The sequence below is a fragment of the Dermacentor silvarum genome, chromosome 2, assembly GCF_013339745.2.
Source record: "Dermacentor silvarum isolate Dsil-2018 chromosome 2, BIME_Dsil_1.4, whole genome shotgun sequence".
Lineage (NCBI taxonomy): Eukaryota > Metazoa > Arthropoda > Arachnida > Ixodida > Ixodidae > Dermacentor > Dermacentor silvarum.
Window position 1 is genome coordinate 162,335,744 of NC_051155.1, and position 13,483 is coordinate 162,349,226.

The window sequence follows — 13,483 nt, forward strand, 5'->3', positions numbered from 1 at the left end:
AGAATATTTTTGGCCTACTGTATCTCGCTTAGTTTTGGAGAAACTTTTTTTAATATTTCATTTGTTATGTATTTGTGCAATATGAACAAGAAATAAAGCAATAAAAACTTTCTAGGCCCAGCCTTTCTTATTTAAAGGGTTCAAATCTGCCACAACATACACTGATGACTTGTGAACATTCATATAACATTGATGATGACAATTTATGGTTCGTGCAAGGGCCAAATATGGCCAAAACGTGCCATGATATAACATTTAGAATTGAAAGCTTAGTAGGAAAATGATGCACAGTACATTAATGGAATCACGCCATATTTTGAAGACGTGTCCTATACTACTGCTGGTCTCCAGTTTCTTACGAAACAGACATTCCTGGAGCACTCCCAGATTCAATTCTACAGTTGCCTACAGAGGCCAAACATGCAATCACATGTAAATGACATAAGGGGCGTTCAATAAAGACTTCCCCTGACCCACTTTCTGTGGGCTGAGGAGCACGAAAGCTGGCACAATTATTTGTCTTCTAAATAGCTGCCACCAAGAGCCACACACTTGTGCCAGCATTTTATGCAGATGTGGATGGCCCTCCTGGATTTCTCAGGTTGGCCTAGGAACCATGGCCTCGCTTGGGCGATGGCCATATCATCAGGGAACTGCCTGCTTTCAAATATAACTTCATAGATGCAAGAAGGTGAAAATCGGAGGGCGCAAGATTAGCGAGAGCGCAAGATTGCACACCCCTAGCACGCTCCGATATTCATGGGAGCGTGCTAGGGGTGTGCAAATAGCGATTGTTGAGATCGAATGGAATATGAATCGATTAGCGCCAGAAGCGAAGCGAATCGAATATCGGCTAGTTTTCAAATAATGAACAGCCATTATGACAATTATATTATAAAACAATGCTGACATCCCAGTATTCTTAAGGTTAGCAAGTTTCTGTCATTACATAGTATGTTACGAAGCATTGTTTATAAAAAGCACAAATGGAACATTATGGCCAAGCACGTAGTTCCTTCGCATGCAGAGGACTCTTCAGAGTCCAAATGATTGCAGTAAAGCCTGTAAAGTATGGCTGGCTATCCAAGTGACATAGCCTGCTCCGCTACGCAAGTTCTCATTTTCTATGTCTATGGGGGTGAAAACTTACCGTACATTTTCTCCAATTTGATGTTTATTTGGAAGCAGTTGACGTTTTGAAATATTCTGAAAGTATTGGGAAAAAATATTTGCATTTACGAATAGTGACTATTCTATTCAAAGACCGAATCGAATAGGAGAGTTGTGAGCAGGAGCATTCTCTTGCAAGAGCAGGACAGCTTTTGATAGCATGTCACGGCTGTCTATTTTCATGGCTTCCCCCAGCTTTGTCAGCAGGTTAGCACAAAAGGTCCCCATTACGGTGATACCTTTCGGCAGAAAATCTGCCACTTCTTGCTGGTTCCAAAAAACTTTCAGCATCACCTTGCACACATGCCCTGGCGTTGCGGAGGGGGGAAGAGTCATAGTGCTTCTATCGTTTAAACTAGGATTTAGAAGGCACTGGGTCACTATGATGAACCCGTGTTTAGTCTACAAAAACCCATGCTTAGTCTTACAAAAAAAAGTCAACTTGTTTTTTAAGGCACATGGCCAAAAGTTGAGGGCTGAAAGTCACACGGTCCTCCTTGTAGAAGGCAAGCAAGCAACCCAACGCTCTAACACCTCTTGCATGTGCCAATGTTCCTGAATCATATTTCCTAAGGAGCCTACACTAATCCTGATATCCTGAACTAGTTAGTTCTTGAATCATTAGGAAGCTACCTTTCAAATGACAGCCTCCACTTTTGTTACAGTGTCAATCCCCATCAATGGCTGAATAATGTCAACTGGGAGTCAATGCCGTTTCGACTAAGTTCTGTCCACATATAAACTATTGATGCCAGTACTTGATGACATCATATGATGGGGCATCCGTCCTATACACTGTCGGTATTTCTAAAAAAAATTGCTGCGATCTGTTGCCTTTGAAAAAATGTCGCAGTTTCGCCCGAAAGGCGAAGCATCGATTGCGACAGCAAATTAGTAGAGCGCTATTCGGAGTAGGGATAGTAGTTTTATCGGCTGCATAAACTTGGACACATTGGCTTACTAACTGAATTAACAATCGTGGTGTCAGCGCACACAAGCAAACATGAATAGATCACAGTGAATGACCGCAGCCAACGACTGTCAAAACGCTGGCAGCAAGCGCAAGTTCGCGCGATCTATCTCTTCAACGGAAACTAAGCGGCAAATGCACAGGGCCCATACAAAGGTCAGAGCCGTGTGGAGATAAGAGACGGTGCGGGCGACCGCCGGGCAGAGAAGTTGTTGGCAGAGGAGAAGCTGCCCCCCCCCCCCCTCCCCCCCTCTTCCCGTTTCTTGCTTTCGCGTGGGAGATTGAGTGGTAAGATACGCCTTTGGCGGAGCACAGCGCCGCCCCGCCTCCCTCCCTCCCATACCCCAACGGCCTTTCGCGGGACGGTCGCGTTTGCTTTCCGCCTTGCGTTCGCCCTCCGTGATAGCGCGCTTTCGCTCGCGCATACGATGCACGGCGCCGATTTTATCGCCCTTGGAATCTATACGGAACCTCACGGCGACGGCAGAAATCCGGTTGAAGTGTCCATATAATTGCTATCGCAATAAAAGAGAAAGTGATTAACTGCCCTGTACTACACTGGCTCCATTGTCCCACATTCCTCAGTATTCACAGCGTTAAAACAAAAAAAAGCTACCAGGAAAATGCTGAAAGCTTTTCTCTGGCCTATCAAGATGCACGCCTAGCGCTGTGTGATATTTCCTTTATGCGCACCCAAGTGAAGTGGGTTAGGGAAAATCTTTATTGAACAACCCTTGCAATGTGTGAAAAGATATTCTGCTATGATGCTGATTGTTGGACTTGATACCGTAACGTAGAAGACATTTCAGTTCATACTAAGATGAGGACACAGAAGACACACTGTGGCATCTTTGTATCCCTCTCTGTCCTTGCCTTATGCACTGCCAATGCTTAACAAAAAATTTGAATTCAGCAGTCATTCCACACCTAAACTTGGTATACTGAAAGTGACCACGCAAGATAAGCTGTCTCGATCTAGCCCACTGCTTTGTAATTTAAAAATTGTAATTTTGTAAAGATGCCTCAATCTGGCAGACTAGACTGCCCAGGACACAAAATAAGCTTTTGTTGAGGAAAAGAAAATGCAGTCATTTATTGTAGTAATTCCTGAAAATAATATTTCCGCCTTGCAAGCCTACCAAATACTGCAGTGAGCCATACTCAATGTAACTCACCAGGGCTTTAAATTAGATAGAGGACACAATTTAGTGGCTTGCGTATGCGCCACTGCACACGTGCAGTACCCAAAAAAGTCTCATTACTCCCGCCATAAAGTGAGCATTTCAGGAAAGTGACTGAGACGAGGCTAGCCAAGGCATACTTTCACAAAATAACAACAGGTGTTGAACATGGTTGTGCCATCACACTCTCCAATCTTGCGGCAGTATTTCATAGTGCATGTCATCCTCCTTCGAAAAGTGCAGGCGATGAAACGCCGATCACAATGGTTGGTCACAATGCACTTTTGCAGCAAACATGCTGTACCAGACACCAAATTTTCTAGCCTTTTAGATTGCTTCGACTTGCCTTTAACCACAACGTACACTCTTACATTGTTTGCTTTGTGTCTACAGAGATGTGTGGCATATAAATTAACTGTCTTTCATGAAAAATTACTTTTATTTGTTATTTTATGGTCAGTTTTATATTTTAAGAAATGCAAACGCAACCGTGAGTATATGTTGATGGCACTGCAAGCACCTTGATTTGTATTTGGAATCGCAAACCTATACTAGCGCTGTTCTGCTTAGGTACACAACATCAGACATATCCAAGAGCCAGGGGGCTCCAATTCCCCAACACTTGAGTACCATAATCTAAAGCTCTCTATTATCCAACAAGGATGATCCCAATGTTTGCTAATGCAAAAAATTAGCAGGCACTTTTGCATTTAAGTTATTCAGTCCTTCAAAAGATGCAAGGACACACAGAGATAGAAGACTTCTTCAAGATAGTGTGCAGACATTAATTATCCTCGGGGAAGCTACTCCAAGAGCAATGTTCACATGTGCCTGTATCATATACCACATATAATGTATACCGGGCAAGAAAATATGGGGTGGAAATGTTCAAGTCATGAGATGTGAGGATAGATGTGAGCCTCACACAGAGAAAAACAATAACTTACCTCTGCACTTGCAGGCGTTCCACAGTCTTTTTCATGGCATCCAGGTGCACGTTTGCCTTTGCTACACTGAGGTGCTGTTCTTCACAGGCTTCATGTAACAAGAAGATAGCTTACTTCACTAAATGAATACTTGACAGCACGTCAACAAAAATGACCAAGAAAAGAGGCGACATAGACAAGTACAAGTTTTGACTCCAAGGTTGTTTTTTTTTTTTTTTTCGCTATCACATGCACGTATGCAACGACATGGCAACATAACAACGATTTTTGACAGGATGGCATGGCTGATGGCACTGCAAACTTAAAATTCCAACGAAAATAATGCTTAGGAGAGGCCCTGGCTGTATTGGAGAAAGTCTGGCTAATGTTTCTTTCTTTTTTTTCCCCGTAAAGTAGCTCTGGAAACAGTAGAAAAGCAGCCTGTCCACAAAAATATTTATGTTGTCTTAGCAACCATGCATTATGTGGTGCCATTGTGTTGCCATTGGCACGTTCGTAGTTGTGCAGCGCACAAGACCGACAGTGTTCGTTCTACATGCAATGCTGGGAATGCACAGCACATGTATGCTTTGATGCCACATGCCTTGAGATGCCGGCAATTCGGCAGAATGTAAGTACTATCTCAGCACAGTATATCAACTCAGCAGAAGTGCGGTGAAACGAGCCGCTGGGCAAGCGGCGGGAAATAATATGGTCAGAGAGTGTAGAAGGAGAAGTAAGGCAGCTGAGCCTCCACATCCGGCTTTTAAAAAGTAATGTCAGCACCATCATATATTTTTTGCTTCCTTCTTTCATGATTACAGTTTTGTTGCCTTGGTTGGTTGTGTGTTATTCTGCACATTTTATGTTATCAGTGCTGTACACGTACATCACAGATGACTGAACCAAAAATCGGCTGAATATCAGTGCTAATGTGTGTCTAGCTCTGAAGTTATTTTGCTCACTCTGTTGACACACTGTTAAGTGTTATATCATGTGGTGCCATCTCACTTTCACAAACCCACACATTTTTCACTTCACTAGTCAACTAAGCATAGTACGTACACCACCACGCATGTAGCTCGATGATCTGTCTTAAGCTAGAAGACCACACAGTACAATCCAAAGTTTCCGGGACAGTGGGGCATAGGAAAGTTTGCTACAATTATAATCTCAATATAAAGCTCATGTATGCTGCTTACATAAAGCCTACACGCAAACTATTTTTGAGTGCACAGATGTCAGCCTGATGCATCCCACCAGCCTTCTTTTTTTTCCCCTACCATAGAAGTGGTTCAGTTGTATAGGCTTTATTACCAGCTAAGTGTTCCCTTCAAGTGGACGTACTGTACTTTGCTGCACGTCTGACGATGGCTATTTAGAAACTGACAGTGGTCGGGATTATTTGGTAAGTGAACATGTCTTGAGAATACTCAGTTTCTTCATTTCTGCAGTTGTGGCATGAGCCCTGTATTTATTAGTTGAAATATTACTTAATAAATGAGCAAGCTTATTTATTATCATCATGAGCTTGCTAACATCTGCTGCCACAAGTCACCCACTTAAAAGAAGAACATTGCTTCTACCTCTACAACACAGTCTTCATTCAGGAAATATTTTTCAGCAGCATTTGTAATGGCATTTGGTATAACGACACCCCCAAGCTGACTACCAGAGAGAATTCTCTTTGGCAGGGTAACAGCACCAATTAAGTTAGAATTCTTCAAAAAACATGTTTTGGCTGCCTCCTGAGAACACCTGTCACGGAATGCGTCGCCACAAAGTAGGTCATAGTGCTTGGTCAGTGCTACCTCATTTAGTAAAAACCCATCAGATAGTCATGTGGCATGTCATGACAAGGCTTCAACACAACAGAAAACTATGACTTTACAAGGCACAGCCACTTCTTTGACTTTATGAAACATTTTTTTTGCATGCCACTAGTGCGTCACTTCCACAAAATCTGTGTTCTCTGAAGAGAAAATTTTAAGTATAATATCGTCTTACTTTTTTTATCGTATCCTTTAAGAAACTGGTCGATGATTGCGTTGCACTTTTCAAGTCCTCTACGGAGAAAGAAGGATGTGATTGCAACACAAAAAACCATTACACAGTGATAGATGATACTGCAATATAATGCAATGCAGTTTATTTATTGGCATCAGTGCCTTAGTGTCTTCCAACAGAGCAAAACCTGCATCATGGTGCCAAATAAATTTGTTAATATGCAAGCGAGTGGCAGTGAATGCAAAACGCACAAAGATGCAAAAGCATATGCTAAAGAGCAAAATTTTGCTACTTGTGGCCACAACATAAAAGCAAGAGGCATAGAAAGGTGGATCATCATTATGATGATTACAGCACGGAATGCAAGACATTAGAGAAATTGACCAAAACAGTTGTGGAAATCTGTATGCTCTGCAGTAAGATTCTTAAACGGGAAAGTTGTGGTTTCAAAAGGGAAAAAATAAAAAAATAATGAATAAGGGTTTTCCAGGAAGGATGATTTGCAGCTAGCTGGAGATAAATTTGTCTTGATCTGAGGACTGAACCTGGTGTACAGCCTTTCCAGGGAAGTTGCTCCTACCACCTGAGCTAACCAGGGAGCTATACAAACGACGAGGCAAAGTACAATTGAAAACAACTCAAAGTGCTGGAACTTGCTTTTCTGAATTTTCCAATACTTTAAGAATTTCTGCAGAACTCATTTGTTTAATCAACAATCCAGATCCTACAGGTTGTTACTGCTAGCTTCCCTCCTTGTTAGTTCAGTTAGGTAGAGCGACTGCTGTAGAATAACAACAGTACATGGGTCAGTCCCTAGATTAGAAAATTTCTCATATGTGAAGCTTGTATTACTAAGGAACCTGCACGACATCATTGATAGCTTTATGCCTTCATGCTGCTTTCGCATAGATGCAAACTTTCCCATTCACATTAGTGAGGTTTTCCAAGGATGCAAATATAGCTACAGTGGGGCAGGTCAAGGGAATGGTCCAACAGAAAAGGAGACATTTAGAAACCCTTGGCAAGTAAGCAAGTAAAATATGAAATTCACTCACCCAACCAGATTAATTGTAATGATTCCATCCTGTAAATGTGATTTGGGGCACTTTATTGAAACTGCAACACCATTACAATCTGTAACAGCACACGAGCTAAAAGCACATTCAACAAATGCACTTTTTCTTCATCGAAACATTGGATTCCATCTCTGGCAACTTGTTACACTAGCTGTCATGCTCTATGCCAGCACCAGCAAAGGGATTACAGCTGTGAAGCCCCAATTACCTTAAAGGCACCAGCAATTAGAAATTAGAAATATTAAAATGCATTCATATAATAAACCAAAAGTAATTTGTCCCTGTGAGGCATTAGTATGTTTAGCTGTTACTAGGCCATGAAAAGTGATGCTTCCTTCCCTTTGCATCTGTTGCAGGCATGCAACACGCAACATATTGGTATATGACAGCACGACAGACGAAACACACAGGAAAAAAAAACAGGACAGTGCTTGCCCTGTGTATGTTTCTTTTTTTTTCCTTTGTGTTTCGGCTGCCACACTGTCACATACAAATGGAACCATGCCAACTAGCCCACCTTTCCACCTTACTGATGCAACGCTATATCTTAGCATAAGAACAGCTTGCAATGGTGATGTGTCAGGTTGTTAAGTAAATTTTTTTTTTCTCTGGTGCCTGCCTAACAACCAGCTGGAATTTATAACCATAGTCTAATACAGTATTAAAGGACTGCGGTACTACAATGACGTTGCACAATGACTACCAGTAATGCCAGTCATGATAACAGCTGTCAAATTCCTGCTTTGTTCCACAAGCACGTGTACCAAATAGGCTTTGCTCTGATATGTAGGTGCATCTCACCTAATTACTTGCATGACCTCATCTGCCTAATATATACATTGAGCCTTTGGCTTTTTATTCATTTCTTCCAAATTTGACCAAAATCAAGAGCCATATTATTAGGTTTCAATTTCACAAACAAATCATAACCAGTTTTCCATTATGTTTTTAATCAATCAATCAATCAATTAATCAATCAAATAATGTATTTTTCATTTTGAAACAAAAAGCTTCACCCGTTTCACTTTTATTTCATTTCTCACTATTTTTGTTTTTGGCCCTTGTTCACCTTTGCACTTTAAGCATTTTTCTGGGTCCCAGCCAGACATGCTGAATCACAGTAATCTAAGCATAGAGCCACAGCAATTTTTTTCAGCGGTGATTGCACGAAATTTTCTTTCACATGTACAAACCTCACTATGTTCCATCACACTCATTCAGAGGAGCATGTTGCGAATGGCACCTTACAGTAACTGCAACCACCACCCTAAGTACAGTATAGACCACTCATAACGTAACCGCTTATAGTGCAGGACCAGATATAGTACGGCCTTTTCAGACTCCCGTTAAGTTTCCCATAGCACTCCATGTATACGCATACCGCTTACAGTGCAGCCGCGTGCGACGAAATACCGGTTATAATGCAGCTTCCGCGGGAAAATCACGACAAGGGCAGTAGCGAGTGCGCTTCTCAACGAGGTGTGCCCACCGATGGGAGAGGAGATCAACGAGGGCGATGCGGAGGAGGAGCATGAGACGTGGAGCATGAGTCCAAGGGCGATAAAATCGTCGCCGCGCGCCGTATGTGCGAGTGAAAGCGAGCGGGGGACGCGCGCCTTCATTGAGAGCGAACGCACAACGGAGAGAAAACGCGACTTCCATTGCGCGAAAGGCTGTAGGGGTATGGGAGGGAGGGAGGGGGGTGACGCTGTTCTGCGTCACCAAATGCGTATCTTGCAACCAGGTGCAAGGGGAACTGGAAGGGGAGCAAAGCGGGAAGGCAGCACGAGAGGGAGGAAGGGGGGGGCGGCTTCTACTCTGTTAACGAATGCGTTTGCGCCTGTCCCGGCTGTCGGTGTTGTCGCGCGCACCATATCTTGAAAGCGATCTCCACACGGCTCTGACCTCTGTATGCGCTGTGCATTCGCCGCTCAGTTTCCGTTGAAGCGATAGACCGCACGAACCTTCGCTCGCTGCAGCGGCTGTGCTTGCCGCCAGCGTTTCGACAGTGGTTGTCTGCGGTCATCGAGTCTATTCACGTTTGCTTGTGTGCGTTGACACCACGTATGTTAATTCAGTTAGTAAGCGAACGTGTCAAGTTTATACAGCCGATAAAACTACTATCCCTACTCCTTATAGCTCTCTACTAATTTGCTATCGCAATTGATGCTTTGCCTTTCGGGCGAAACAGGGAAATTTCTTTTTTAAATTATTACTTTGTCTGCTTCATTCAAAGATCGTGGGTACTTGGACATTAACCTTTCAACGTTCGTAAATTTAAACGGATGCAAAACTCCCAGTCGCACGCTTCGATTCTCAGATACGCGTGGCTGCTTGGTCTACATGTTTGGCATACGTGCAGGGCTTGAAAATGGTTGTTTTGGTTATAGTGCGGTACCGCTTATAGTGCAGATATTCACGACACCGGTGACTTACGTTATAAGCTGTCTACACTGTAACTACTTACAATACTTCTGTGCTGCAAAAAAGTTGCAGGCCACGAAAAGTGCAAAGTTTGATGTTGAATTAAGAGGTGGCCTTAAAGTTTTCATCACACAATGCACTTAATCACCTGGCAGTCTGCATTACCACTCAGACGCAGCTGCTGTAAGAACAAACTTACAATATCGAGATGAACTTCTACGAATTTTCAGCATCACTATGACACTCGAATAACACCATACGACAACCCACTTTAAAAACCCAACGCAATAAAGTAGAAACATAGTAAAGCAGAAGAATGAACAAGCGACAGAGTGGAAGCAAGGTGAAACTACTGCCCATGCAGCATGCAGATAATGATTGTCTCTGACCATGGCTGTGCACTACTACTGCACTCTAGCTTGATGGATTTTCAAGGAAAGCTTCCATAAATTTCTCCGGAGAGATGCCATCAAGCACTAGAAACCTATTTTTCTCCCTTTCCCCAGGCCCAGAGAAGCAGGCTAGAGAAGTGTTCCACAGACCGACCTCTCTGCCGTTTCCTAATCAATTTTTTCTCATTCATCTGCTTCAGCATCTGGTACAGTCAATGCCGATGTAGGCCGCCCGCTCTCTCCCTGCAAAAAACTCAAAGCCCACAGCAATCCATGGTGTGACACTTACCATCAGTGCACAGTGCTCTTCAATTTGCCCCATTCTTGTCGAAATCAGTTCGTTCTGATCACGTAGTTCCTTATGGATCTGCAAAGGCAGTAAAAGGAAAACATTACATGTGTCCATTAAAGAGCCTTAAACCAACACAGACACCACTTATTTATCTACCATTTCACAGGTATGTAGCAATATTTTTGCCAAGTACTCCTGTCAGGTACTTCAAGTTACGAAATCAACAGCCAAAAACTCAAAAGAAGTTTTACAGTCTAATGACCATTCCCCTGGCAAGTGTATCATACTTAACAAAAATAGAAAGATGTGGAATATTCATAGTGTTTACCAGAGCAGAAAGACAGAAGCCAAGTATGACGGAATTTTCACACATCCTGACTAAGCATATGTCAATCGAACAGCTCCACTAAAAATTTCTGCCAAAGCACCTGCTCCTTTCAAGGAAGAAAAAAATATCAGCAGCACACTTTGAACTCCTTTACTACAACAGCAAAAGGCTCTCACAGCAAACACTGCCATCTTCTGACGAATTTTGCAATGTACACAGCTCCCCTGTATATTTCTTAGACGATTGAATGCAATCTCTCTCTCTCTTTACACACATATATATATATATATACATACATACTATATACTATATATAAGCGAGAAGAAGAGGAACTGAGGAGCCCAATTTCTGTTAGTCACTTAGTCACTAACATATGAAGTCAACGGACAACGGAGGTTGTAAGCGATGATTTGCTTTGCTTCATCATATGGTGAGGGTGCAGATAAAGAAGTGGAGATGGCTTGAAGATAATGAAAACGGTAATATGAAGCCTGTATAACAAAACGATTGATGGTCACAGCAAACCTAGTTTCAAGCTTCTAACCACTGTCGCAGTAAGAACAAGATCTCAGAAAATCGTTTCAATTAGCTATGTATCGTGGTGATCTGCTGGTAGGTTTGTAAATGCTGAAGGCACGCACCTGTGTCAGCCTTTCAAAGGACTCATCAGGCCTGGAAGGAAAAAAGGAAAACAATAACGCTGTCAGCAGCTAATCTGCAGGCATGCACAACTCACGTGCAACCTTATAATATTTATAGAGGATATATACTACATAAAGCATCCTATTGAGCAAAATTTAAGAAGCATCAAGAACGAAAGAAAAATGTGAAGAACGACGCAAAGGCCAAAACCAAGCAACTGCCTACTCTTTGTCACTTGATGCTGAGTGGAACATGTACAGTCAAATGCCTTTACAACAAATGACTGTATAACAAAGAATTCCGTATGTGCGGGCCAAAAATTTACTGTCAGTTACTCCTTTAACAAGTCTCCACGAAACAATGAACGATGTGCATTACAACTATGATCCGGTAAACCTTGCTTACAAGTCTGTTCTCAGGTGCATAACCTTCGTACCTCTTCATCTGCCAAGTTGAAGCTATACGAACAATGTCAAGCATTCATCTCACGTAAAAAACAGCACAAAAAGTACTAGAAATTTAATGCCAACTTACTTCTCCACCTCAGCTTTCAATGTCCGCAGTGACAGGTTTAAGTTCGACAGCAATTCTTTCAAGTGTCTGCCAAAAGTAATAAGTAGGAAAAAAAAATTAAGGATCAAAAGAGCATGCATATGAGTTAAATTAAAATTTACTTCAATGAATTTCAGATAACTTCAATAAAATGTTCACTCAAGTTAGTTCAAGTGATTAGTAACAAAACTTGCTATCGGTAACAGGTACACCATAATTACCGTATTTTCTCATGTAAGGCCCTGCCTTATGCAAGCCCCACACCCCCACTTTGGAGCACGCAAATTTGGAAAAAAATGTTTCACTAAGTGTCGTGCATGTACACCCAGTAAAAATAAAAAACAATTGACTCCAATTAGCTTTTCCATTAGGAATCAACTGGGACCAATAGGAATCAATTGAAAAATGCTTACTTCCAACCGGTTACAATTGGATCAGAGGAGAAACCAATTGGAGTTTCCAATTGAAATGAACTGGGCCCATTGGGAAATCCTTACCTCCATTTGGTTACGATTCAGTCAGGGATGGAACCAATTGAGTCCTATTGAACTTGCCAGTTTGAACCAGCTAGGCCCACCTTACATTCCCAACTGAGTCTAATTGGAATACCAATAGGAATAAACTAGCTAGAACATAACCAACTGGGAAATCATACTTTCAGTTTATGAACCCATTCAATGAGTTATAGCCATATATGCATGCAGTACTAAGGCTATAGCAAACCTGTTTCTGACAGCTGGAATCCTATTTAGGTTTGCTTTGTGGGGTATATTTGTGTATTGGTATTGCCCACTGGTGGCAATTGGCCATTCCAACCAACTGGTTTCAAACCAATTGGCACCCATTGGGTACAATTGGTCACTCCAACAAAAACCAATTGGTCACGTTCCAATTGGTTCAATTGGTTCAGTTATGTACTAATTTATGATTGGAAAATTTCCAATTAGTACCAATTGGAAATTTCCCAATTGGTATCAATTGCTTTTTTTGACTGGGCAGGCTGGGACAAAATAATACGGGATCTGCGAAAGCATGCCCGACTGCTCTCTTGTGCCCTCGGACAAACCAAGTACCTGGTATCGAGACATGGCCCTGAGCATGTGCATCCTTTAGTGCTCTTGCTCCTGCCAATATGCCCACTTCTTACAGCTTGCTGTCGGAATCTATGAGAAACAAGTTTTATGTGCCCTCCCAGTTATAATATCTGACGAGATTCAAAGTACTATTCTTAGATAAATAAATGAAAATATATAAATTTTGCCGACTACAATTTCAAGCCAGTGAGCTCTGAAAGTACATAAGGGCCATCAAGCTTGCGGTGAAGATGCACTGTTGATCCATTTACATTTTGAACGAAACACTTTATGCATTGAAGCACAAAAATAACCAACACCAATATATTACCTTGCATATTTTAGGAAAACGCATCTCCAAACTGGTGTACACAAAAATTGTTCCTAATGGATATACCTTGCGTATCCAACAGCTACAATTCGTATATTCCAACATGTGCCATAAATTAA

General features: G+C 42.0%; 1 protein-coding gene across 3 annotated transcripts in view; it reads right to left on the minus strand.

Annotated features, from left to right (window-relative positions):
* LOC119441988 (uncharacterized) overlaps positions 1 to 13,483 on the minus strand; it is a 37,924-nt gene that overhangs the window by 6,146 nt on the left and 18,295 nt on the right. For all 3 annotated transcript variants that reach the window (XM_049661789.1, XM_049661792.1, XM_049661790.1), the window contains exons 7-12: positions 11,943 to 12,008; positions 11,408 to 11,438; positions 10,436 to 10,513; positions 7,310 to 7,338; positions 6,255 to 6,313; positions 4,269 to 4,356 (exon numbers count right to left, since the gene is read on the minus strand). In XM_049661789.1, the coding sequence (XP_049517746.1) occupies positions 4,269 to 4,356; positions 6,255 to 6,313; positions 7,310 to 7,338; positions 10,436 to 10,513; positions 11,408 to 11,438; positions 11,943 to 12,008 (351 nt within the window). The remainder of the gene's footprint in view (positions 1 to 4,268; positions 4,357 to 6,254; positions 6,314 to 7,309; positions 7,339 to 10,435; positions 10,514 to 11,407; positions 11,439 to 11,942; positions 12,009 to 13,483) is intronic.